The 24,113-nt window shown below is 42.8% G+C and overlaps 3 protein-coding genes and 1 long non-coding RNA gene across 5 annotated transcripts; 1 reads left to right on the top strand and 3 right to left on the bottom strand.

Moving 5' to 3' along the window:
* Positions 1-1,024: 1,024 nt before the first annotated feature.
* LOC127295795 (uncharacterized) lies at positions 1,025-2,562 on the bottom strand. Its single transcript, XM_051325795.2, has 2 exons — positions 1,334-2,562; positions 1,025-1,236 (listed from the first exon to the last, which is right to left on the bottom strand). Exon 1 carries the CDS (start codon positions 2,156-2,158, stop codon positions 1,340-1,342), a length of 819 nt encoding a protein of 272 aa, XP_051181755.1. The 5' UTR covers positions 2,159-2,562; the 3' UTR covers positions 1,025-1,236; positions 1,334-1,339.
* Positions 2,563-2,919: 357 nt separating this feature from the next.
* LOC127295792 (6-phosphofructo-2-kinase/fructose-2,6-bisphosphatase) lies at positions 2,920-13,449 on the bottom strand. Its single transcript, XM_051325791.1, has 23 exons — positions 13,222-13,449; positions 13,078-13,141; positions 12,399-12,691; positions 11,040-11,255; positions 9,754-9,933; positions 9,312-9,404; positions 8,679-8,777; positions 8,554-8,583; positions 8,237-8,290; positions 7,315-7,368; positions 7,161-7,238; positions 6,381-6,472; positions 6,247-6,304; positions 6,085-6,159; positions 5,763-5,810; positions 5,137-5,234; positions 4,579-4,654; positions 4,444-4,506; positions 4,257-4,348; positions 3,653-3,721; positions 3,501-3,564; positions 3,357-3,422; positions 2,920-3,281 (listed from the first exon to the last, which is right to left on the bottom strand). The coding sequence occupies exons 1-23, from the start codon at positions 13,447-13,449 to the stop codon at positions 3,180-3,182; spliced, it is 2,292 nt and encodes a 763-aa protein (XP_051181751.1). The 3' UTR covers positions 2,920-3,179.
* A 144-nt stretch (positions 13,450-13,593) lies between these two features.
* On the top strand, positions 13,594-18,606 carry LOC127295797 (uncharacterized). Of its 2 annotated transcripts, none has more exons than XR_007848097.2 (4): positions 13,594-13,706; positions 15,855-17,601; positions 17,810-17,854; positions 17,957-18,606. It is a non-coding gene; the product is annotated as an uncharacterized lncRNA (long non-coding RNA). The 2 variants fall into 2 exon arrangements; XR_011743703.1 differs by lacking the exon at positions 13,594-13,706 and adding an exon at positions 13,713-14,041.
* LOC127295794 (INCREASED PETAL GROWTH ANISOTROPY 1-like protein 1) lies at positions 14,659-17,403 on the bottom strand. Its single transcript, XM_051325794.2, has 5 exons — positions 16,783-17,403; positions 15,844-16,160; positions 15,640-15,751; positions 15,279-15,410; positions 14,659-15,182 (listed from the first exon to the last, which is right to left on the bottom strand). Exons 1-5 carry the CDS (start codon positions 17,401-17,403, stop codon positions 15,108-15,110), a joined length of 1,257 nt encoding a protein of 418 aa, XP_051181754.1. The 3' UTR covers positions 14,659-15,107.
* Positions 18,607-24,113: the final 5,507 nt, after the last annotated feature.

The raw sequence follows: 24,113 nt of genomic DNA on the forward strand, positions 1-24,113 counted from the left end.
TATTCACCAAACTTAGCACATGAGAATTTATAACAAAACAAACCGTGTGCTTGGTACTTTTAGATACCTGCACATTTTAACTTTAACAAGTGATAAATACAATCCGGTTGCTCCTGTGCTATATCATGTTTACGTCAAGAATATCTGCAACATTTGTTGCTTCCAATTACATTACATATATTCTCATGTGTATCGTATGTGCGTATTTTTATTCTGAGAAATATACTACTCTATCCGATCTATATTACTTGTCGCTAATATGGATGTATCTAGACACATTTTAATTCTAGATACATCCACATTAGCGACAAGCAATATGGATCGGAGGGAGCATCTCATCTATTTGTGTTGTTATTTTCTTTCACCATTGTCCGAGTGCTTCCTAGCTATTCTTGAGGTGCAAATATTGCATTGTGGATTTATTCAAACCTCACCATCTTACAATGCAGAATGTATAAAACAATACGAATATTCTCGTTACCGTTACATATTTTATATATAATTTTGTTATTTTTAGCTGAAACTATATATAATTGGGGAAACAAATATTTGGATCTATTTGGTTAAACTGAAATGAGAAATTTTGGCAGCTTAGATATGTGCATGCGATGAGTTGACGTTAATCTGGTATCCCCCAGAAAAGCTTTTGGAATTAACATGCTATTTTATTTATTGTCCCAGCAAGGGAAAAATCTTATTGGTGTTCATCAACATGCCTTATTGATTGTTGGATGATGGCGATGGGTTTGATCTCATTACAATGAGATGTGTGACACGTGTACATTAACTAGTCTAGACAAATATGCGACAAGGAACTCAGGACGGAGGAAGTATTATCTTTCTTTTTATCCGTAAAATAGGAACTTTATTAAGTAGAAGGGGTTACAATTCGGTCATGCTCAAGCATCTGAAGAATAGTTTCAGGTCAGCAGTCCGGTCATTCGCAGTTCACCATAGCTGCTCACGTCCGGCCCATAATGACGATGATGATCTTACAGAAGAAACACAGTTTGATCATGACCTCTAAAATCTCTGGGGTACACAATTTGATTACTAATGAACTACTACTAGTACAGTACATAGTAGATGCGGTACAGTGCTGTCTGTCAGTCAGCGGCAGCAGAACTAACTAAGCGTAATTAAAACAAGATACATGAAGCAACACTACTCTAGCTACTTCAGACTTCCTACACTACTGTTTTCTGTTCTCCCATCGCCGGCAGATGAAATCCCGGCCTGCGCCAGCAAAACAGAAGGAAATCAAACTTCAGAAGAAAATGAGCACACATGAAAACACATCTATAGCTCGCATGCAGCGAGGCTTGTTCTTTACCGGAAGTTAGTCAGTCATCGTTGCCTCGTCGGTTTCTCCCAGCTTCTCGTCCTCCACCTTCGCGGCTCTCCTCTCCCTCTCCCTCTCCATCGCCATCGTCTCCTTCGCCACGCGGAGCCTCTCCATCTCCACGCGGAGCCTCTGTATCTCCACGCTCCAGTACATCTCCGCTAGCTTCGTCACCACGGCCCCCGGCAACCAATCCGCGCTCGGCGCCCCATGCTCATCTTTCACCTCCTCCTTCTTGGCCTTCTTGGCAGTCGCCGGCATCCTGGGCGGGAAGCCGGGAGGCGGCCCGCCCGATCTGTCCAGGATGTCCTCGAGGCTGGAGAAGTGGCGCTTCGCCGGAACTGTCTTCCTCCCGACCGACCCACTCGCACCGCCACTCGCCTCCTCCTTTTCTTCCACCTCCTCCACCATCGCCTCCTCCTCCTTTTCTTCCACATCCTCCACCATCGCCTCCTCCTTGACGACGGAAGCCGCCGGCATCTTGGCGGCGAAACTGGGAGGCAGGCCGTCGTCGGGGCCGGCCAGGATGGTCCGGAGCTGGGCGAAGTGGCGCCACCCCGACGTCGGCTGTCCCTTGGCGAGCTCCTTCTTGTACTGCGACTTGAAGGAGTACATGCGCCACTGACACTGAGCGATGCTGCGGTCGAAGCGGTGTCCGGCGGCTGCGCGGTGGGCGTTGACGGCGCTGCACACCTGCCGCCACTCGGCGTCACGGACCGGGCCTCGGATGCGGCCGACGTGCAGCTGGCCCCACGCCTCAACCAGAGCCGACGTCTCGCCGTCGCTCCAGTACCCGCGAGCACCCGGAGTGGACATGGCCGCGAAGACGGCGGGGCACTGGGCCGAACTGCGGAACTGGCGATTGAGGGGCTGCTTTGTCTGGTGTTCAGTGAAAGGTGGCAGGTTTGTTTGCTGTGGTGTGGAGTGTCATGACGAACGGCTGCGCTTATAATGGAACTAGGTACTGAACCCAGCTAGTCACTCAACTACAGCATCAACAGAAGTTTTCTAAAAACCATCTGTCATCTGTGGATGACTGACGATTATTCTACTGGTTCTGATGTGAAGGCCGTTTTGTGAGTAGCGTTCTGGCTCGCTGGCGTTGAGTGGAGAAGATTGGCATGCATATGGCATCTGAAATGAACTGCGCCTAGAAGAACCAGCCGACAGAAAACAAACAAAAATTGCTCGTACTATGGAGGGTATCAGTATACCACATGATGTAATCTTAGCAGGAGTAACAAGATCATACACTACAGGTACGATGTAACCTACAAGAATGCACACACCCCTCATGCCGTCTTTCTCAACCAAAATACGGAGTAGTAGAGATAAGATGCTTGCCGTTCAGAGAATGACATGTGTTAGCTTTGATATCACCACCGATCTACACATGAACCAAGATTTATTGCCATACTCTCAGTAGGTGCCAACCTCTCGAACTTCCCATGCATATGATATATTCCATGTAGGACATTTTACGCGCAACCAACTATTTTTTAAAGGAGTGCTCATTTGTCCTTACAGACTGAATCCGACCATCTCAGGCGCTACATGCAAATCATGAACAAAAAGAATTCGTAACTGAAAAATACTGAATCCGTTTGGATTGCAATGAGCGAATCTTTACATAGCCAGCCAAAATTTGAAAAGTTCAACCGTCATCTATGAGCTAAACCTGTCAGAGAATAATTCACTCTGCACTATAGCTTCGCTTTCATTTGATAGACTTTAGTTATACATCCGAGGATCATCCACAGACTACACGAAAAATAATGTCATCGGAAGATTTATTTGTGCAGTTTGCTTTGAGAAGACAAACTCCAAGCACCACGTCTTAGATACCTGCGGTGGGGTTTACTGCGTCCATGAGTTTGTATCTCTTCTCTTCAACGCCAGTGACGCCCATTTTTATCTCGATAATTGTATGAAGAGGTATCTACATGAACAAATGATTTCAGTCACGATGAACAAATGCAGCAATGATATCATAAGATACACCACACGTGCTTACTTCAATCTTAGGAACTTCCTCCAGTGGTTTGTCCGCAAAATACGCATATAGTGATCTTAACACAGCCTGCAAGAGTTTCTCTCATGCATCCTTAATACTGGAGTACAAAATGTTCAGAAAGCTGAAAAGACTGGACTTGCTTACCTGGTGAGCTATGACTACCACTGGCGAACGCTGCCTTTCAAGCTCAATTATTACAGGTTCCAATCTGAACACAGAAAATTGTCAAGATTAAGAGAGACACTAGTTATATTATCTGAAGAGGCATGTGATAGTATTAAGCAACCAGGATTAACCTCTGAATGACATCCAGGTAGGATTCTCCTCTAGGATAACGATACCTCAGCTTGTCTTTGCGACGCGATCTAACATACAGGTAAATACATTTTCAAGAAAATCAGGAATGGTAAGATATCAGACAGAGTTTCCGAGACACAGGATGTGCAGGGACTCCTGGACTGTTGATTGTATAGGCTGACACATGCTGCGTCCATATACCACAGTAAGCTGTTCCACAAATGAATCATTTCATTGCAGTATCTAAGAGACTTAAGTGCAATATTGCAGGCTAAAATACTGAATAATAAAATCGATAAGTAAAGTATGATTCTCGAAACCTAGATTGCATGATTAAAAGAACAATCTGTAGTTTGGAGTTGCTCAGACTGTTACTACAAATCACTGAGCTTCTTGAGGTCTTGATTAGCTAAGCAAAGGTATACTTTGTATAGTTCACCAGTTATATTACTGGTGTACACTTCACAGTTGTGTAAGCTTAGCATGGTAGGATCTATTTTACTGATATGGAGTTGCTAACATTATAGGTGCATCAGTCAACAACTTGTGACATGCCTTGTTTCAAGGAAGAGAAAGAGTAATGGAACGAATGGGTTTACATACTCATAGTCTTCAGGTTTATTTTTCTTTACTTCGTCATATGTCATCCCATCACAGACGCCAGCATTTATCTCATCAAGTGCACGCCATTGTATCTACAACAAATGTGGCGAAACAGTTCAGTTTTCTGAGGTAGAAGTAGGGGCAGATAAATCTTGCTGGACTTTGTTAATTATTGATCATAACCTACCTTTGGAAATCCAATGATTGGATGTGCTGTTAATATTGTCCTCTGGAGTGTGCTAGTCCATATCTGAATCGGATGTTGCACATAAGTTAGCAACTAGGTTTCTTTCTCAACGGTAGTAACAAAAGACATACTAACAGAGGCAGTTCTCTCAGACTTCAGTCGCTTCTCCACAAAGCTTGCAAGTTTCCTTGAATAAATCTGCCCAGCCTCACTGCAAACCAATTATTTTCAGCTAGGTGAGGCGATAGTATAGATACAGGATTGACGAAAAAAAAGCATACGTGGAAAACTAATGTGCCCAGATATGCAATGACCAGGTTGCTGAATGGTATATCGTTATGCATGAAGTTAGTGCTACCCATGCTATAATCCATCATTTTTCTCCTTCTTACTTTTCCTTTTAATGTAAATAGAGATGAATGACACAATCTTGCTATATACAATAGAGGTTACTGATATGTAGCACCAGATCAATCACAAGTCCAGTTTACATAATTATCAACCCCCTGGAGGTGCCATATGAGAAAAGCACATCAACAGAAGTCTAAGAAAACATTAAGGCACTCAACTAGAAAGAGCAAAAACCATTCGAGAACTAGAAAGAGCAAACAAATATTTGGCACCGATCTAACTATGTATCAGCTAAAGCTAAATGACAAAACTGCAGAACAAAATCACAAATATAATAAAAACCTCAAAGATGAATCTCCACCGATTCTTCCTCCGACATTATCCAAACTTTCCCCGTGCCTAGTTAGCAAGATAGGACGAGGTGTAAGATGGCAGTTCACCTGTAACAACAAAATGTATCAGTTAACAACACAAGTAGCATTAAAACCAAAACAGTAGTGCAACATTTACATGCACCTAATATATCAGACATAAAATGGAACTTGCGCAATATAGTGAAAACATAAACATGGTGTTGAGGACCACTATTAGTCTTATGATTAACTATCAAAGGAAAAATTAAGTATACATGGGAAGAAACAAGCTGTAGTCCTCAATTGCCCGAAAGATACCCAAAACAAAACATGTCCCCACTGAAGTCCCCTGGGGTCTTGCACAACATCAATTGCGAAGTACTGAGTACAGTGTGGAAATTCTAGGCACAAATATGCAGGATAAAAACAGTACATCAAGCTGTGAAATTAGAGAAACCCGAGATAGACGCTTGCATCGTTGAATCACTAAACAAAACTCATATAACAATTTGATCTAACATTAGATGAATGAGAAATTATAATCATAATAAACTTCAAAGAGCAGTTAATCTTAATGTGTGGTAAGAAAAGGTTCGATATTTTGGAGATATATACCAAGAAGAAAACAATCCGTCCAGGCAAGTAACCACTTATATTGTTAATCTGCATAAGAAGTAGTGAATAGATTAGGATCTTTGGAACTAGTTGTGAGTATTGCAAGTCAATACCGTCTTCACCATGACAATATAACTGCATCTAGTCCACGTATTACTCTTTATAAACCAACCACGAAGAGAACCAGCTCTTAGATTGTATATTTAATATGTATGCAGTTGTCACAAAATAAAAAAGAAACACCAATATCCCACTATGGTATCAAATGGAAACTGAACTATGACTCCTTTTAACATGTGTGGGATTAATTGTTTACACATACCTGTAATTGGCCCCCATTCCCACTAACCATATCGATCATTTTTATGTATGAGCCTTCTTCAACTGGTTCATACACCTGCAGAGATTTCAAACTGTTGGGCATAACCTTTCCAAGTTCTATACATGAAAGCTTCCCACACAGCACAATTCAGCAGCTATATACCTTTTCATAATAGGCTAACCGCTCTTTGAAATCTCGTACACCAGCTTCAAAATCCGTCCTGTAACATAAACATCACTGACATAACAAATGCATTGATAGGATGTCGACAAGCAATTAGGCAAGATGTTTCTCACTGCTCCGCATAATCCGGACTTTGTTGAACTTTCAAGCGAATATTTCTCTCAAGAACATCCTGATCATTGCATATTGTTTCCACAAAGATGATCTGGAAAGTAGAAGGAGCAGCCAATATGTTAAAGAGCAGACAATTAGATCGGAAAATGTACAGTTGTTTGGCATAGTGCATATGTGTGTGGCGGGTTTTATCTGCATGGTGCTTTTTATGCAACTCAAACCAGAACACTATGTGAAACGTTAGGTGTGCACAATGCCAAAATAAGTAGCACTATGTGAAATAGGTCACTTAGAGCTAGCATTTGGTGCAGCTCAAGTAAAAATAGATGGTGTGGTGTCAATTTACTCTCTTGATAGTGATTACTAAGTCTTTCAGATAATAATCCTAATTACTATTCGTTAGGAGTAAGAACTCTTGAGTAAATTTGTTACTCTACTGACTTAATTTTCAAGAGCATGACTTCAGAAACTCGCCCTTTAAAATGAGAAATGTGTTCACTAAATGGGCACACAGAATTATTACTTTAAGACCCACCACAAGAACAAAGATGCTAACAAGGAATGGAGCAACATTTTCCCTTGGAGTTTATCTGCAACATGTCTACATAATAAATGGTTTGACATGCCAGTTTTTTTAAGTGCAGGGGATGCGACCAGTGGCACTGATAAGTGCAGGAGTGACAAGAAAAAAAAATTGACAATCAGCTATTTACTAGCAGGATCCAAATGGTTCAATCAACCAAGAAGATACCCAAGAGCCACCTCTGATTTAATTGTACCTTACATTTTCCTTCAGCCATTTTCATCAGCATGTTCCTCCGATTTCTTGTGCTATTTGTAGCATCACAAATACCAACCTGCAGACCAGCAGAAATAATTAATTGCCAAAAAACGAATAAGAGAATAACACACAAAGAAACAAAAAATACCTACTTGGCCACCTTCTTCCATCCAAGATAGCATATCTTCCATTGCTAATGCTGCCACCTGAAAAATGCAAGACATAATTCAGCAGAAAATGTCAGCAATCTTCTTTCATGGAAAGCCTACAGGTTTGCTATGTTTGAAAATGCATGCATACTATATTCATGGAAAGTAAAGTATCCCTTGCAGGAAAATATTTTTTGGATCTAACCATCAACATATATAGAAGGAACTCTAGGTTATCCACTTGAAATTGGTATTACCTATTTCATCATGAAACATACTTCCATAATTGTAACGGCATAATAGATACTCCCTCCGTCCCATGGATTAGGGCGTATATATTTTTTCCATTTTTCACCAGAGCTTAAGGCGTGGGTGCAGAGTTAGTGCGGTTCTTCCCAGTTTACCCCTCTGTGTTTAAACATGCATGCAACTTTTATTTTTTGAAACCGGGTGCATGTCGCTTCAATTGGCTATGCATGCGTCTCCAGGCTTTTAACAGCACAACGAATTAATTGGAGGGAGTAACGAAGAGGCATGCAATGAAGTCGTTGGAGGATCATGTGAGCTCATTGGTTGCATGTCAGTTATCCTATGGAACCAAGGAAGAGAGAAAAAATTAAGGCAAGAAACGAGGAGTTGTGGGCAGAGAAATTTAAGGAGAGGTACATGCGTAATGAGGGGCAATGGTGGAAACATTGCACGCTCCAACAACTTTCTTAATTCCTGTGCAAAAAAAATTACGCCTTAAGCCTTGAACCGGAGGGAGTACAAGTTATAGTCAAAGTAGTGTATTGGGCTGTGCCATTGTCGAAAATAGCTCACATTTGGACTTGGGAGTACAGTTGCCCTTGCTAAAGATTCAACATAAATGCTTATAATTTTCATGTTACTTTTGACTATCGACATAGCGATGCAATGCACCAACCTCATTACGTGCCTCCACACCCTCCTTGTTATCGCCACGAAAGAAATCAGCAGTCTGCTCAAAAGAAGAAAATGCAATTAGAGAACTCTTCCCGAACAAAACTCATAAATAGGATCACAACTTCAGAGTTCATTCAGATTCAAAATACCACATGAGCAATAAAATTCTATGCTAGACTTTTTTTTCTGGAACACATGCCAAATATGCTAGACTTATTGGAATAAAGATTATAAGTTCCTCATTTCTCAAGAAAACTACCAGAAATTAAGTAGCCAGTTCACAGTACCAGTTGGTGATTAGGCACATAAAAAAAGTACCTGATTAGTACCATGCTTCAGCCGGCGGTACTACATTTGAAATGTCAAACAGATACACAGGATTAGTGACTATCACCATGAATATGTGTGATTATCTGAAAAACAAGCTTCAGGTAAATGTTCACCTTTCCGACATTGAAGTGCTTTGTTTCATGACCTAACCATCGGAGATACCTTGTAAGCTTAGCTGCCGTAAAGGTCTTACCACGAGCTGGCAGCCCAACCTAGAATGTCATCATAGGATTACAAAAGGACAGCCATGATAGTTGAAAGTTGAAACAAAGGAAATGCTGCAAGGAGTTGAGAGGAATGAGTATAACCATATTTAACTATATTCATATCTCTTCATACATAAATATATATAACTGGGGCACTGAGCAATGATCCACACAAAGGAAATCCTGAAGTAGTGCTGCACCTTCTTTTGTGTTATAACATTGTCGAACATAAGTGGCAGGGTACTACATTGACTTATGAAGATTAGAATAAATGAAAAGCAGACAGACCAGGATAAACCTTTCAAGTCAAATCAGTTAGTAACCAGTTTAAAACACGTGGTCATCACTCAATAGTAGCAACAAATTTTGCCTGGTGAGTTCCTTAGATAATTACAGGATGAAACTCAGAGGCTTATAATTTTTTGTATGGAAACAAATACATATCTAGCTTAAGTAAAGTCATCTAACAAGTAATAACCAAAACAAATAACAAAGTAGATGTTTTAAGTAAAGCGATGCATTTGAACGTTTGAAAATTACCAGGACAATGACCAACTTGCGGTCTTCTTTTGGTCCATACATCTGATCAGCTACAGCTGCTGCTGCAACAGCTCCTTCTGCTGCTGGCATGCCCTGATAGCCAAAGTTGACAGAACTTCAGATGACAGATGTGAAAATATCTATTTTTGACACACGAAGAAACTTCAAAGTACAAGATACATGGCACGGTATGAATTTATTTTTTAAAAGAATAGCAAATGAATGGGGTTTCTAATAGGTTGAAAGTTGAAACAAATATAATAATGCGTATATATGTATATATCTAAAATGTTACTCATATACTGTAGTTTAAGACTCAAGAAAACTACTCAGTGCATCCTCTGCATAAAGTACAATAATGAAGATATGGAAGTTTCACTATGTTAAAACTCACTACCTAATTAGCACATTTCAAATAGCTCAACAAATCAACAATACATACCACACTTCCATGTTTTTCTATATTGTGTGGTGGTACAACCTTTCCTTCACAATCCTGCTTGATGCTGCTTGTTGAAATGGTTTCATTTTTTGGTCTAGCAAACCTTGGTGAACCAACACCTCTATCAACAAAGACCACCCTATTTCCTTCCTGTTGTGGTGCATGTCTTCCATCAACATCCTGAGGCATAAGTTATAAATAATTTTTTGCACAGTTATTCATTTCTTTGTTATGCAAAAAAAAAAACTATTTCTTTGTTATTTTGATTGGTACTGATTTGATAGAGCCCCTCTATCCAAAATGCAGGAAAATGTAGAAAACTAGAAATATATATTTGAAGAGTTCTTTTATAATCTGGATAGGATGCCATTGCCACCGTGAGCTATTGACAGCAAATTGCCATGCTACCAGAGACAATCGATGGTGTATGCAACAGGGGGTCAGCCTCTTAACGGAAATACTACGTACTTGCTATGGTCCTACAACCCCTGGGCTTCCCCAGACCATTAGCTTCCGGAAGCCTAACAAATGCATGGTTAGTTCTCGCATGTCATATCATGGTCACATTTAGTCCTGCATCCCCCATGAGACATAAATCACAACAATTCTAAAGTATATTTAATAAACAATAGCTTCTTCAGTTGCTACAGAAAACAATTGCAATGTTTCAGTTTATGGACATGGAAAGCAACAAATCTACAGGAGAAGACCTGACGGAAACACCCACACCCATGCGTGGGTGTACAAAAGTATTTCCGATACATAAAACGAGTTTCAGCCAACACATACAGATAAATCTATTCCTAAGATGCACATCCATTATCTGGTGACTTGAATGTTGCAGCTGAGAGACCTCATCAAGAAATATACATTTGATACGGCTTAAGTTCAACAAGTAAAGAAAATTTGTAGCTTCATGACCCCAAGAAAAAGCTCCAAGCATGCTGGTATCCAATCACATTTTGTAGTTCAGTACATATAACATGATAGTTAATAATAGACATTTTCTCCTGGATCATAATCTTATCTAAATCAATTAAACCTCTCCTTTTTTCTATTTTCTGAAAGAACGGGGACCGAACAGAAAGTAGCTCATCTGTTAGATATCTGAGTGTTATGATGACACTATGACTTCTATTACAAGCTCCCTAAATTATCACATACTTTAGTATAAAAGGTAGCAACTACCATTCGATAATGTACTGTATAAACGAACAAATCTCAATGCTACATGATTTTTTATCTGTCAGCCAATTGTCAATTCAACAGAGAAAACTAAGTTATACCTTTTTCGTGTTAGCATAATGGTCCGGGGATGCATCGCCTTTGACCAAGTTGTGCAAAATGCCCAATGTGGTATCATTGTTTGAGGACATACCGGTGTTCAATAAAGAGCGGGGATTCTCAGTCAAGTTAGCTGCATAAACACCTGAGCCCATGCTGGGTGTTGTTGGAACTACATACTTCTCCAAATCAAGCTCCAGACCAGAAGCGAAGTCATTCTGCTTGAAGGAAAAAAATTGGCAGAACAGAACAATCAAGGTCCAGACCAGAAGCAAAGTCATTCTGCTTGAAGGAAAAATAAATTGGCAGAATAGAAAAGAAAGCACCACCTGCTATGCAAATAGAAATATAGGCAATAGCTTTGCAGGAAGATTTTTTTTTTTAAAGTAGACATGAACACCCACTGTTCCAGCCTTCAGGACACTTGAACCTATTTTTTTACACTTTTGATATTTTTTGCCAAATCTGGTTGTCACACTTCACAGAAAGACAGCTTCAGACATGAGAGTGGGGCTGTCTTCATTAGTTAGGCCAGCTAAGCTTTTAGGTCATAAATATTTTTGTCATACTCAATAAATACCTTACATCAAATGCATTTGGTCTTTGCCTGCAGTCCTATGCAACCAAGTTTTTTTTACCATTATTTGCTGCTTGTCTTAATACAACTTAAATGTTTGCACATCTTCTGAAGGTAAAACTTGTCAGCAAAGGCATTACTCAAATACTTCTACTGGTCATGACTTCTTGTGACCATGGAAAGCATGCTAACATTTTGACATTTGACCACAAGAGTAATACTGGAACTCCTTATAAAAAATAGTTTCATAATATTATAAACTCTAAATATTGTAACAGAAGCTAATGGTCAAGAATCTCAAAGAGCGTGATGGCCAGAGGTTACAGTGTACAGATACACAAGAACTGAGACACCAAAGTAAGACACAAGAGATACTGTCAATCTAGGTTGTGATATCTGGTGGGTACTGGGTCAGTTTCACATTATCCTTTTGAGCAAACAAATCATTTCACTACATCCCCTAATGTTCAGTTCTACAACCAAGTATCAAGCTAAATATCGTTTACAGTTTCACTACATCTCCTGCTGTAAGTTTTCCAAAAAAATAAAACAAAAAAACTCAAGCTATCAACATATTCCACAACACTCTCTATGGTATTGAACTGTAAACAACAAAGAGCGGGCTGGAAGCCAGATGCTGTGACCGGTGAGTTTTTGCCAAATAAGCAACTACACTATTCATTGAAAGATTATTTTGGAGGATTAGTAGGTTTACAGTTTCCTAATTTCGTGCAGCAACACCATATTACGGAAGTAAGATAAATCAGTCAAAAGAAATCCAAACCTTGGGCCTGGATTCAGTCACATCCATAACGACATCATACGTCCCTCGCACCCTTGAGGGCTGAAGATTCTCCTGATGAGCCTTCCAGCTTGCAGCCAGGTCAAATGGGGACAACATTTCCGTCTCAACCCAAACCTTACACTCAAGTGCATCCTTCTCACTGAGTTTAAAGACCGCATCTGTCATTTCCACTTCATTGCTCCCGCAAGCTAGCGGCCGGTTCGGCCCCTCCTCAACAATGCACTGTGAGCTATCGGCTTTTTGTTTCAACACTAGCTTGAAATCCATTGTTTCTGAAAAGGTCATAAAAGCTAGTTAGGATGCTCAGAGAACTGAATAAAATCTAACTCGCTGCACGTACAAACAAGGAATAAACTGACCAGATCAGACAAAATGGTCAGTTAAGTAACCACTTATTTTCATTTCGAAATGGAAAACCCACTTTACTACATTGTCAATTGGTTATCCTCGGCAATGTGGAATCACTAAGCCATGCCATATAATATGCACACACTATTACGACAGACATCACAAATAAATAAATAAATAAATTTCAACCCAAGCAAGCGCATCCCAACAGCATGACACAGCAATTAAGCGCATCCTCCCCCAAAGCCTACCACGAAGGCTCGGTATCACGAGGAGCCATCAAACAACACGATAAAGTCAGCCAACTCACCGTGGCGAGAAGGGAGGACGCAGCTGAGCTCCCAAATGGCATCCGCCGCCCGCTCCATCGGCAGCTGCGAACACCACCAATAAAACAACCATCAATCCCCGGACGAGTAACATACACGCGAACTTGGGGGGATTCGACGCTTACGGCTTTGGAAGGGTCCCACGAGCCGGCGACGGGGTGGGAGCCGAAGAGGTGGGGGGCGAGGTCGAGCGCCGCTAGGCGCGGGCTCTCCAACTTCACCGAGACATACTGATGGCCGCCGGAGCTCGCCGCCGTCGCCATCGCCGGGGAGGCCAGAAGGGGAACTTGGAAGGTGCCGGAAGGAAGCGGGCGCCTGTGTATCGTGGCACTGCTCCACCGTGCGGCTGTCATGTGGGGCCACGAGGGTAGCTTCACAGTGGTAGATCCGTCCGTAATCCGCAAAGCCCAAAGCTGGTGGGCCCCGGAAATTCATGTGGCCCACTAGTCAGTCTCACACGTCTGGTAGCAACAGTGCTACCACAGGCCAGGGGCGCCGTCGTCGGCGACGGCGGGAGTAGCGTCTCACTTGCCTGTGGCTGTTCGGCCGGCGATCCGCCGCCGCCGCCGCCGGATGTTTCCGCTGCAGCAACAAGGGCTACACGATCCAGGTATTTGGCGCTTGATTACGATGGGAGGAGAGATCGCTTCTCCCTCGCTTCTGTGTAGATTTTGCGAAGCAATTGGCCTTCGTGCTTAGTTTGGTAATGCTCCACGCATTTCTGTTGGGTCGGTGGTTCTTTGCTCCACCGGGATTTGAGATTTGGTCAGAGATGAGGAATAACCGCGCAAATTATTTCCAACCTTCGGGGATTGTGCAAATCATTTCTATTGCTTACAGTTACAGATTGGAGCTCCTAATAAAGTAGAAATGGTGTTAATTCAATGATCAGTTGAACAAATTCTTGGACGAAACATGCAGCAATCAACAGGAGAATCTGAAAAGGTAGGCGCCATGTAGCAAGTTTTCCGTAACTGGAAACCGTAGAGCTAAGTTGATAGGTGCCCATATTTTTGTCTTGACAGCAACCTTGTAGATTTTCTGTAAAAGTTCCTCATCTCTGCATCTTTGGCGCCCGAAAAACCACATGATCCTGCTACATTTGATCTAAAGCATGATTTGAGATGATACCAGTTCTTAAATTTTCTGTGTTTATACTAACAGCATCTGCATCCCCTGATGTGTAACGGGAAACCAAAGGATAGAAGGGTTAGCTGGTATCGACACTTATAAGAGATTTTGAACTAGTAGCACGACCAAGACGCGCAACCTAGCTGCTGGAGCAATAATTCATATCTAAAGGCAGGGCCAATGGTTGTAATAATAGTACTATGTGGGGAGAGAGAGGTTACAACCCACCTTAGCGCCCAAAGGATGTGGATGTTCCAAAGCTAAAGGGGATGTGTCTTCTTTCATGGAAAACTGAATCTCTGATACTCATTTTCAGTTTTCACATAAATTTTGTGCGGATTTGCACAGTGCTCCAGTTTTAGATAATTTTCAACTAATTTGCTCTTTACAAACCTCGTAGAAAATTTGAACATGAGAAAATGTATTCAGTGGGTCGGAATTTGGAACAATTATGAATCTTACCCTTTAGGAATAAAGGACACTTACTGGTGTCCTGTCTGCATAATGGGGTTACCCATAAATATGTCGTTTGCCCACTGTTACTTACTTCATGGTACAAACCACCTAATAATCATAGGGTACTCTTATCTTCGTTGATATATGCGAAAACAGAGTACCAGATAAGCTAAAATTTAGGCGTCTAATGAAATTTTAGAATGATTCTATCAGGTGTACTTAAATTAAGACTTGTGGGAAGATGGACTTGGAACGTCAGGCTTTATCTTGTATCCAAGAGATCAGCAACTTGGATGCAGACCAAAATAAGATAATTGTCCCAAAAGCATCCTCAAGACTAGTGGAGTCCTTCTGGAGCCAACCTCGGCAAAACTTAGTCATGTTCTTTCTATACGAATGATGCTTATTTGAGCCCATGTGCAGATCACTCTGACTTGTTTGCATATGTCTTCAGTTCTTGAAATGCTTTCCTGCAACCTTCATCAAAGCCACCCGCAACCTGCGAATTGGTTGGTGCAATTAATGTAGTTAAATAATTTGTAAGTATAAACTCACATTACCATTCTAAAGTAATTCATGATTGCGGCAAAACTACCTGATGTATTCTGAAGGAAAAGCGGACACCCCGCAGAATCAGTTCCTCGTCATTTGCAAATGGATCTGACTTCAGTGCGTTCATAATGCGGTTCATGTATTCTTTTGCAAGCTTCAATGAAGCGGCCTTTAGCTGTCAAGGTAGTAAGAGTATGCTTCATTTATGATATGCCTATAATCTATAGCCAGGAGAAAAGAAAACTTAGTGGGATAGTTCCACTATGTACCACCTGACCTAAGTCATATATTGGTTTGCTCAACATGAATACAAGTTTGTCAAAGTTAATTATCTCTTCTGTATTATTATCATCAGACTGAGGGTAAAGCTGCAAATTAGAAATTTGGAACTACATAGTACATACTTGGCGTATGATTCCGGAGTCAAGCATCCAATCCCATGGGATCATAAGATCCTTGTATCTTGCACTTGCATTATCCCTTATTTTTTCGGTATTGTGAATGCCTTGTTCAATTCTACAAGGGAAAGTATGAGTCATATCATATTGTTGAAAATTTAACAATGAGACAGCCTTCTTTTATGAAATGCATTATATTCATCTACTCACTTATCCTGTAGATCTTGCATGCGCTTGAAAGCCATTGGTGTAGCCACTCTCCTGTCATCGTGGAATGATGATGCTTCTGTTTCCAGATTCTTCAGATCTCGATAAGTGAATGCTGCTTCTCTCATGGCATCTGCTTTCTTCTCTGGCCAGTTAGGGAAGTGCTTGAGCACTGCCCTTTCGTCAACCAGGTATGATAATTCCCCATCAAGCCACTTCACAAACTCTTCAACATCGGCTATATCCTTGTATGCTGCATGCTGAACTTCCCTTGCCAGGAAGTTAATGAAGTCACCCTGATTTTCTACATCTGATTTGATCTGTTGGAACAAAAATTGTACGGGGATATTTTTTACTGGTTTTAAAAGCATTTTCAGGAGGAAATCACTGATCTGAGAGAATAAATATGAATACAGATTTCCTCTGGTGTTCTAAATTAAATTATTATTCATAGAAAAGAATTATCAACCACTATTCATAGAAAAGAATTATCAACCACTAAGTAGTTTAACTGTTGTGTCATTAAATATAATGAGTTATGTACTTAGTATTATCATCTAGGAGGGACAAGACCAAAAAATCAGAAAAACCTGCATGCTTTTAAACTAACACATAAGTTGCTTTCGATTTTTAGTTAAAGGTGTGTAGCATTGAATGATGAAGGAACATTTTATGCGGCAAATAAATCCTTAATTATGTATGAAATGGAAGAGATGTTTAAAATTAATTTATCTGCTGCGGTGAAAATATTGTCTATCATCCAAGAAAGAACTGATAACTATGGTGTAGGTGGGAATATTCTGCAATTATGAGGCTCTTGTTTGCAATCGTTGTTTCAGAAACAAAAGAAAGATGGAAAAAAGATCAAGGAATTGGCAGCTAAATAAACAATATCTACATGCATGTCTCTTTGGAAAATATAGAAAAAAAAAATGCACTTACAGCTATAACATAGGCTGATCTGTTCTCTATCTCCCCGATCATGTCTCGGCTGTTAGTGGCTACTGGAATTCCCGTAGATCCTGACTTCCCATCATTTTTGCCTTCCCTTTTTACTAACAACCGGTACCACTCGACTACCTCTGGCACCCTTTGCACTGCCTTAGTGCTCTTCAGTAATTTCGAAGGTAGGGGAGGTGGCGGTGGAGGAGGAGGAGGAGCCATGGATCCTTCCTTATTTACCTTCATGATCGGTTGGATGCACGTCGGACTTGGTGGTGGATTTGGAACCCTTGGTGCTCTTGATTTCACTACTGGTGTCCTAAAGAGTCTCTGCCTGCTGTAAGATGCCGAGTTGTTGAGATCCATAGCTTCCTTCGCATCATCATTGTTGTGAACAAACTGCCTTTCCATGTAGTTGTTGCTGGTGGCAAAATTCTCCAGCCTCTTCCACATCATCTTTCTATCAGTATGCTGCCCTTCAAGTGAGGAGACCTGGCCTTTTAGATGGCTGACTTCATGTCTCAATTGCTTGTTCTCCTCTTCCAGAGTGTGGTTCCTCTCGATCAGGCCATGGAATTTGCTTCTCAGAAGCGCAACGCATGCATCTCCCTCCCTCATCATCTCTTCCTTGTCAAGGGAGGTGATCTTTCAATATGGTGGCACTGATTTCTCTCCTACAGTCTATATGTATCTCCTCTCTCGTCACTAATATAACTCCATGGAGCATGGAGTTGTAAGTGATGTTCTGTTCAATTCTTTGAACCTAGGCAAGAGGAACTCACATATGTGCAAGCAAGAACTGGTGGAACACTAAGTTAGGTAAGATACGTTGCTGTTGCTATTCTAATTGCTTGTCCTTAAAGTGATTGCTATGGAGTACCTGTCTTGTTTGTCGAAGTTCACTAAATTGAGTCATGCAAGCTTTACGTGTTTTTTTCTTTTGTTCCTGTATACAGCTATTTTACGATCCTTCATACATAAATTACCGCTGCCTATTTTAAGTTAACTTGGGTGGTATTTTTTTTAGGTTTTACCTTCAGCGGTCGGTGTTCTATTCTACACCAACAAAGAGGTAAAACTTGTTTGGTCGCACTTCTTATTCTAAAAACATGTCGTTATCCTGGGTGGTGGTTAATTTCTTCTAGTTACAAAACATTTTTTTCTTTTTGTAAAGATTCCTACCGTGAAGCTTGGTAGTAAGCTTTCTTCTGCCTCAAGTTGTGCAAAAGGGACTCAGATGGAACTCCTTTACCAACCAGAGGACATCTTTGGTTAATAATAAGACCAAGTGAAAACTTGAAAAGTAGAGGGAGAAAAGGAAACAAAAGGAAAGCCGGCCAAAAAAGTAAAGGAGATCTGAATGTTTTTATCTTATACACACACAGGTGTTACAATCCTTGGAAATGTAGCAGCATAGCTCTTATTGTAGCAACCGTAAGCCATGTGGAAGTTCTTTCTACCTGTCTGGACAACTGGACATATGTTTATGTCACCAAATATAGGCGGTAGCAGAACCCTGAAAACGACATATCAGTAGGTTTAGACAGATGTGTCCCTATGTATCAAGATTCTGAAAATGTTATCAAACAAAAGGAAGAAACTGTTATTAAAGATGATAACACAGCAACAAGTACACTGAGAATAGGAAGCCAGATGTAGCCGAAGAAACTGACTACCGGGTCAGTCTTGTAATGAAGCTTGATGTATTTTCTCCCTTTTTCAGCACTTGATTTATGAAAATACTAAATATCTGAAGTGTGGTAACTTGAGCTGTGAAAGATACTTCATCAAGATCTGTGAATGGAGAGTCCCGATTGCATGTAACAGTTCGCATAATGTTGTACCGACAGCATTCAGTAATGTAAGGAACTAGACCGTAGGTACTGCAACTCTATCTGGGAGTGGGAGTGATCATTGTCAGTCATTTGCAATTATTCTAAATGCAAGCTACAGAACAACAACAAAAAACTTATAAAATTGATTAGTTCATCGGGTGCCGCACTAGGCTAATCATTGTTTTACCGAGTTTTGAGCTATGCAATGCCGAATCGACAATAGCTAGCAACACATCTTGAAGGTGTTGTGCATGCCTAGATGTAGCAAATACATTCATCTAGAGATGATTCAGACTCTCAAGCGCATCCACACAAGTTGTTATGCCAAGGCGCACGTTTTATTAGTAGCTCGCTGTCCTTGCGTCATGAGATGTTCTACCAACAACATTGTTATGTCGGTGAAGGCGACTTGATACTTACCAGTTGCCAGGGTGAAAGTAAGTTTCACTCCACAGCCATTTGGCGTTGGTTGATGGATTGTACTTGGGATAGCAACGACTGTAGAAAGAAACCTTGGGTGCATTACTTTTTTCTGGTGACAGGTTCGGGTGGTGCTTCACCCGACGTTTGTACTGCACTACTGGTAGATCGTTGTTCGTTGTCAGAGTAGAGAGAATCGACCAGATTTCTTCACAGAAACTGACGCCCTTGAATATGCCGTCCGGGCAATTGAAAGTAAAGTACAGAGGATACACGCGTATATTTTCGCCACAGCTTTTACTCAGATGAAAACTTTCACAATCGTATTTTCTTCTTTTTTGAGATACACAATTGTATTGTTGCCGCAATGAAAGACGACACGGTAACAAGGTTCAGCCAGATAATATATAGATAATATATAGGATGCCCAAGCACTAGGTACCACCAATGGGGCGACGCAAACGGACGTTGAGCGACCACTTGCGTCTGCTCCGGCCGAAATGCGTCTGGTACCACCTCCAGCGGGGCGATGCAAAGTGACTTGGCCGTTTGCGGCGACGCAAACCCGGCGCATATTTGCGCCTGAAATGCGTCGCGGCGGCGCTGCGCGGACGCACCAAGTGACCGCTCGCATCTCCACCGGGCCCGCCTGGCAGCGAGCCTGTATCGAGGGCATCGCTTCCGCGGCCATCGCTTCCGCGGTCAGTGCGCGCCGCAGCCTTCGCCATCAATGTCATGGCTGCCTCTTCTGTGCGTGCACTGGCGGGCGGCGGCTAGGCTTCTGCGCCTCCTTCAATGGCATCGTTTCCCGCGTGCGGCCGGCCTTAAAAGTCCACCAGCATCGTTCCTCCATCGCCCACACCTCCACTCCCACCACCACCGCCGCAGCACCATGGGGAAGAAGAAGAACGACTTCGAGGCGTCCGGCAGCGGCACCAAGAAGGAGGAGCGGCCGAACAGGGTGCCGCTGCCCGTCAGCGTGCGTGGGGAGGTTGATGCACCGGAACTGGACATCGTGCGAGGCCTGGGGGGACGTGCACATGCCTGGCGGCTCAGCTACCGCCGGGTGCCCGTCCCTTCCGTGCCTGCGCGCGAGCCAGATGGGAGCGTCGAGATCCGGCGAAGGAGGCGATACCTACCACCGGACCTCCGCGCCGATCTCGCCTACGACATGGACTCCGACAGCTGGCGCACGTATCTCGTGTCCGAGAGGGATCCGAGGAGGAGGGCGAGCTTCATGGGCGGCAGGGACTTTCCCTTCGACCGTCCACCGACGCCTCGTCGTCGAAGACAGCTGGCCCCGACGCGTGCGCAGCAGGCGCCGACGCCTGCGCAGGACGACCATGACGAGGACGACGACGAGGACGACTACAACGAGGCGCTGGCGTACCACAACGAGGAGGCCAACGACGACAGTGACGACTACGTCGCGTGCATCTTCCAGGAATGGCAGCTGGCCATGGCGGAGGGCCGGAAGTTTGAGTACCCGAACAACATGACAGACGACGAGATCGCGAGGCTCGGCGTCCTCATCTCGGAGAACGACCGACATGTGCAGCCACCGCTGCCCCGGTACGCCACCGGCATCATGCCGCCGGGCCTGTCGGAGGAAGAAACCCTACGACTGGCGCTACAGGACTCGGCCACGCCACAACCGCCGCCTCCACCTCCGCCGTACAACCCGTGGGGGCCCAGCCCCAGGCCTGGGCGCCTCCACATCCACCTCCGCCACAGCCTGGGCTCCTCCACCTCCAGCACCGCCGGCGTGCCCGGCGTACGTTCCGTCGGTTCCCAACTGGTCGTGGGCGGTACCGGAGCTCGTCGTGATCGACAGCGACGAGGAGAACCAGTAGGCGCAGGCGTTCCATGTGTTCAACTATGTAAATTATGTTTTCATGTTATAAAAATGGAAATTCGGGAGAAAAATGCGTCGTGCCGCTGGAGCCACCCCGACGCAAACGGACACGCGGTCGATTTCGACCATTTCGGCTAACGTAAACGGTCGGATGCGCGTGGATATTTTCGGATGCTAAAATGTTTCGCCCCGTTGGAGATGCCTTGATAGCTCAGGGCCGAATTAGTACCTCTTCTACAAGGTGGCTGATTGATGGCACTGTTGTTGGCTTGTTGCTACTCTTCAATTCTAACCTCCTTCCTGGATTTCCCTACCGACGTTTGGAGCATCTCAGAGGTTGTGTTGCTTTCTCTATCACGACCATGGGACCCTTCGGAGGACTTCGCAGACACGTTCGAGTGGCCCAAGCTGCTTTCATCCCTTTTCTTTTGCTTGTGGTCAGACGTCGGCGCCGCGCTATGTTGATCCAGAGAGAACGCTGATCCCTGGCTGCTGAGGTTCTTAGAACCTGGAAGATCAGATGCGCTAGGGAGTTACTGGTTGCAGTTACTCCTACTCATATATGATAAAACTGACATTTAGAAACTGGCAGGCAGCATTTCATCAGAGATGAAAGTTATGGCCTCACAGCATGTTAGTACCAGTGAATTCCGCATATAACGAACTTGTCTACAGTATTGACAGCATAATAGTTTAGAGCCCTAATTCAAGACCTGGAGCTGATTGACTATCTGCTTATTGGGAGAAAGTTTACATGATCGAACAGCAGAATTCGCGCCAGGATTGACAGAGTGCTTGCTGGTCACAAAAGAGTGGGACATTGCTCACCCACAGTTTCAGTCAACCTTGGCTTCCTCGAATGTTTCTGATCACTGCCCACACTTATGTTGAGCAAGATGCAAATGAAGCACTTTGCAGGTTTTAGATTCGAGATGCACCAGCTCAAGTTTGATAACTTCCTGACAATGGTTCAACATCTTGGGAGAAGCCGATCAGGTGTAGAGACGCTCTCAGAGTGCTGCACACAAAGCTAAGCAGAACATCTAGGGCACAAGTTATGGAGCAAGGGCAAGATTAGATGGGCAAGCTTGTTTCCTCGGTGGGGGACAAGGTGATTTTCAACTTGAGCGTGGCCCAGAAGCAAAGAGAGCTGACAATGGAGGGAGATCGATCTGCATTCTTTGCTAAAGAGCGAATTGTTGGGTATCACGGCAATTGACAGGATTAAGTGGTGCCAACGTTCCAGAATTACTTAGATCAGAGAGGAAACAGTTTAGTTGTCTCCAAACAGTTTAGATGTTGAAACTAATGAAGCATTCAATGAACCAAGGTTTGCAAACATCAGAACAAGCTCAACGTTGAATACACATCCCAACTATAATATGGCTGTGGGAGGAAGAACCAGCAGGCAAACAAGCTCCAGGCCCCTGGAAGGTACAAATCTTGACTCTTATAATTCTATTTCTGTCCTTGAGAATGATGATATTTATACTAGAGCTCTTGAGATGGGTGTTGATCATAGTTCTTTCTCTCTTGAGAAAATTGACTGCTTGAAAGATCTAGAACTTGCTAGAGATAATCTTGAACATAAAAAATGTGAAACTCTAGAACCAGAAAGTTTGGGCCCCACACAGGTGTTGTTACTTGGTTTTGGAGAAGAAACGGATGAAGAAGGTTTTACACTAGTTGTCTCCAGGAGAACTTTTTTTCAATAAAGGATGCTTTATTACTTTTGTGGAAGCAATTACATCCAGCCTCTGCATAACCAGGATGCACACAGCCGTTATTGAGTCTCAAGTCCAAAAAAAGATGCCAAACTAAAAATCTAGGCGAAATACATATCGGAACGATGAATCATATAACGCCTAAGGTGTGGATTGGGCTTCAATCCGTAGACTATGCTGCCACCCATGTAGGGGAAAAGTATCCCTCGCCGTAGCCTTCAATCGTGTACAGACCTCCGTAAATAGGTCTCGGTTCTCCATACGCTGAAGAGGTAACCACGAACGAAGAATCCATGTACATCTGTAGATGACCTGCAACAAAGAGGAGTTAATGTCATTAAATATCTTGTCATTTCTACTCAGCCAAAGCTCCCAGATAACTGCCAGCGCCCCCACCCTAAGAAGCAACTTAAACCTTGAATCTATATCATGAAGCCAGTTACCGAAGACATTGGCCACACTAGTGGGGGATACAAGGTAGACGCTACTTGGATGACAGACCAAATAGATCTCGCGAACTGGCACTGGAAGAAGAGGTGTTTAATAGTTTCATCATGATGACAAAAAACACATCGAGAGCTTCCTTGCCAATTCCGCTTAACAAGATTGTCCTTGGTGAGGATGACTCCTCGACGAAGGTACCATCCAAATATTTTTATTTTTAATAGTATCTTCATCTTCCAAATTTTCTTATTATTATCAACCGGTAAATCAGAATGGATTATGGTGATGTATAAGGATTTTACTGAGAAAGAGCCATCTACATGTAAATTCCACCTAAATTCATCTGGTTCAGGTGATAGGATAACATCCCCCAACCTCTGAATTAAAGTGTTCCATGCCGCTAGCCTTTGTCCTAGCAAAACACGTCGGAACGTCACATTCGGAGGAGAGGTAGCCATTACTGTGGCAATGGTATCTCCCCTGCGATGAACGATACTATACAACGCAGGATACTGTTCACTTAGAGGGGCATTGTCTAACCATGCATCCTCCTAGAAACGTATATGTGTTCCATTCTTAATTGAGAAAGTACCATGACGAAAAAAGACATTTTTTGACGCCATTAGACCAGCCCAGAAGTGTGAATCTCCAGGTTTCCAAACCACCTGAGATAACGTCTTGGAGCCTATATACTTTCTCCGGAGTATGGTTTGCCAAATCCCATCCTCGGTAAGGAGCTTAAAAAGCCATTTACCCAGCAGGGCTGTATTCTTGACTTCCAGGTCATGAACACCAAGCCCGCCTTGATCTTTAGGACTACAAACTACACTCCATTTAACTAGTCGATATTTCTTTTTCTCGCTATCCCCTTGCCAAAAGAATCTGGATCGATAATAATCGAGTTTGTGCAGAACTCCTTTTGGTATAAGGAAGAATGATAACATATACAGTACCATATTTGTTAGTACCGAATTAATGAGTACCAATCTTCCTCCCAGGGATAGCAACTTGCCTTTCCAACTACTCAGGCGCTTCTGTAATCTTTCTTCTACT

This window comes from Lolium perenne, chromosome 4, assembly GCF_019359855.2.
Source record: "Lolium perenne isolate Kyuss_39 chromosome 4, Kyuss_2.0, whole genome shotgun sequence".
Lineage (NCBI taxonomy): Eukaryota > Viridiplantae > Streptophyta > Magnoliopsida > Poales > Poaceae > Lolium > Lolium perenne.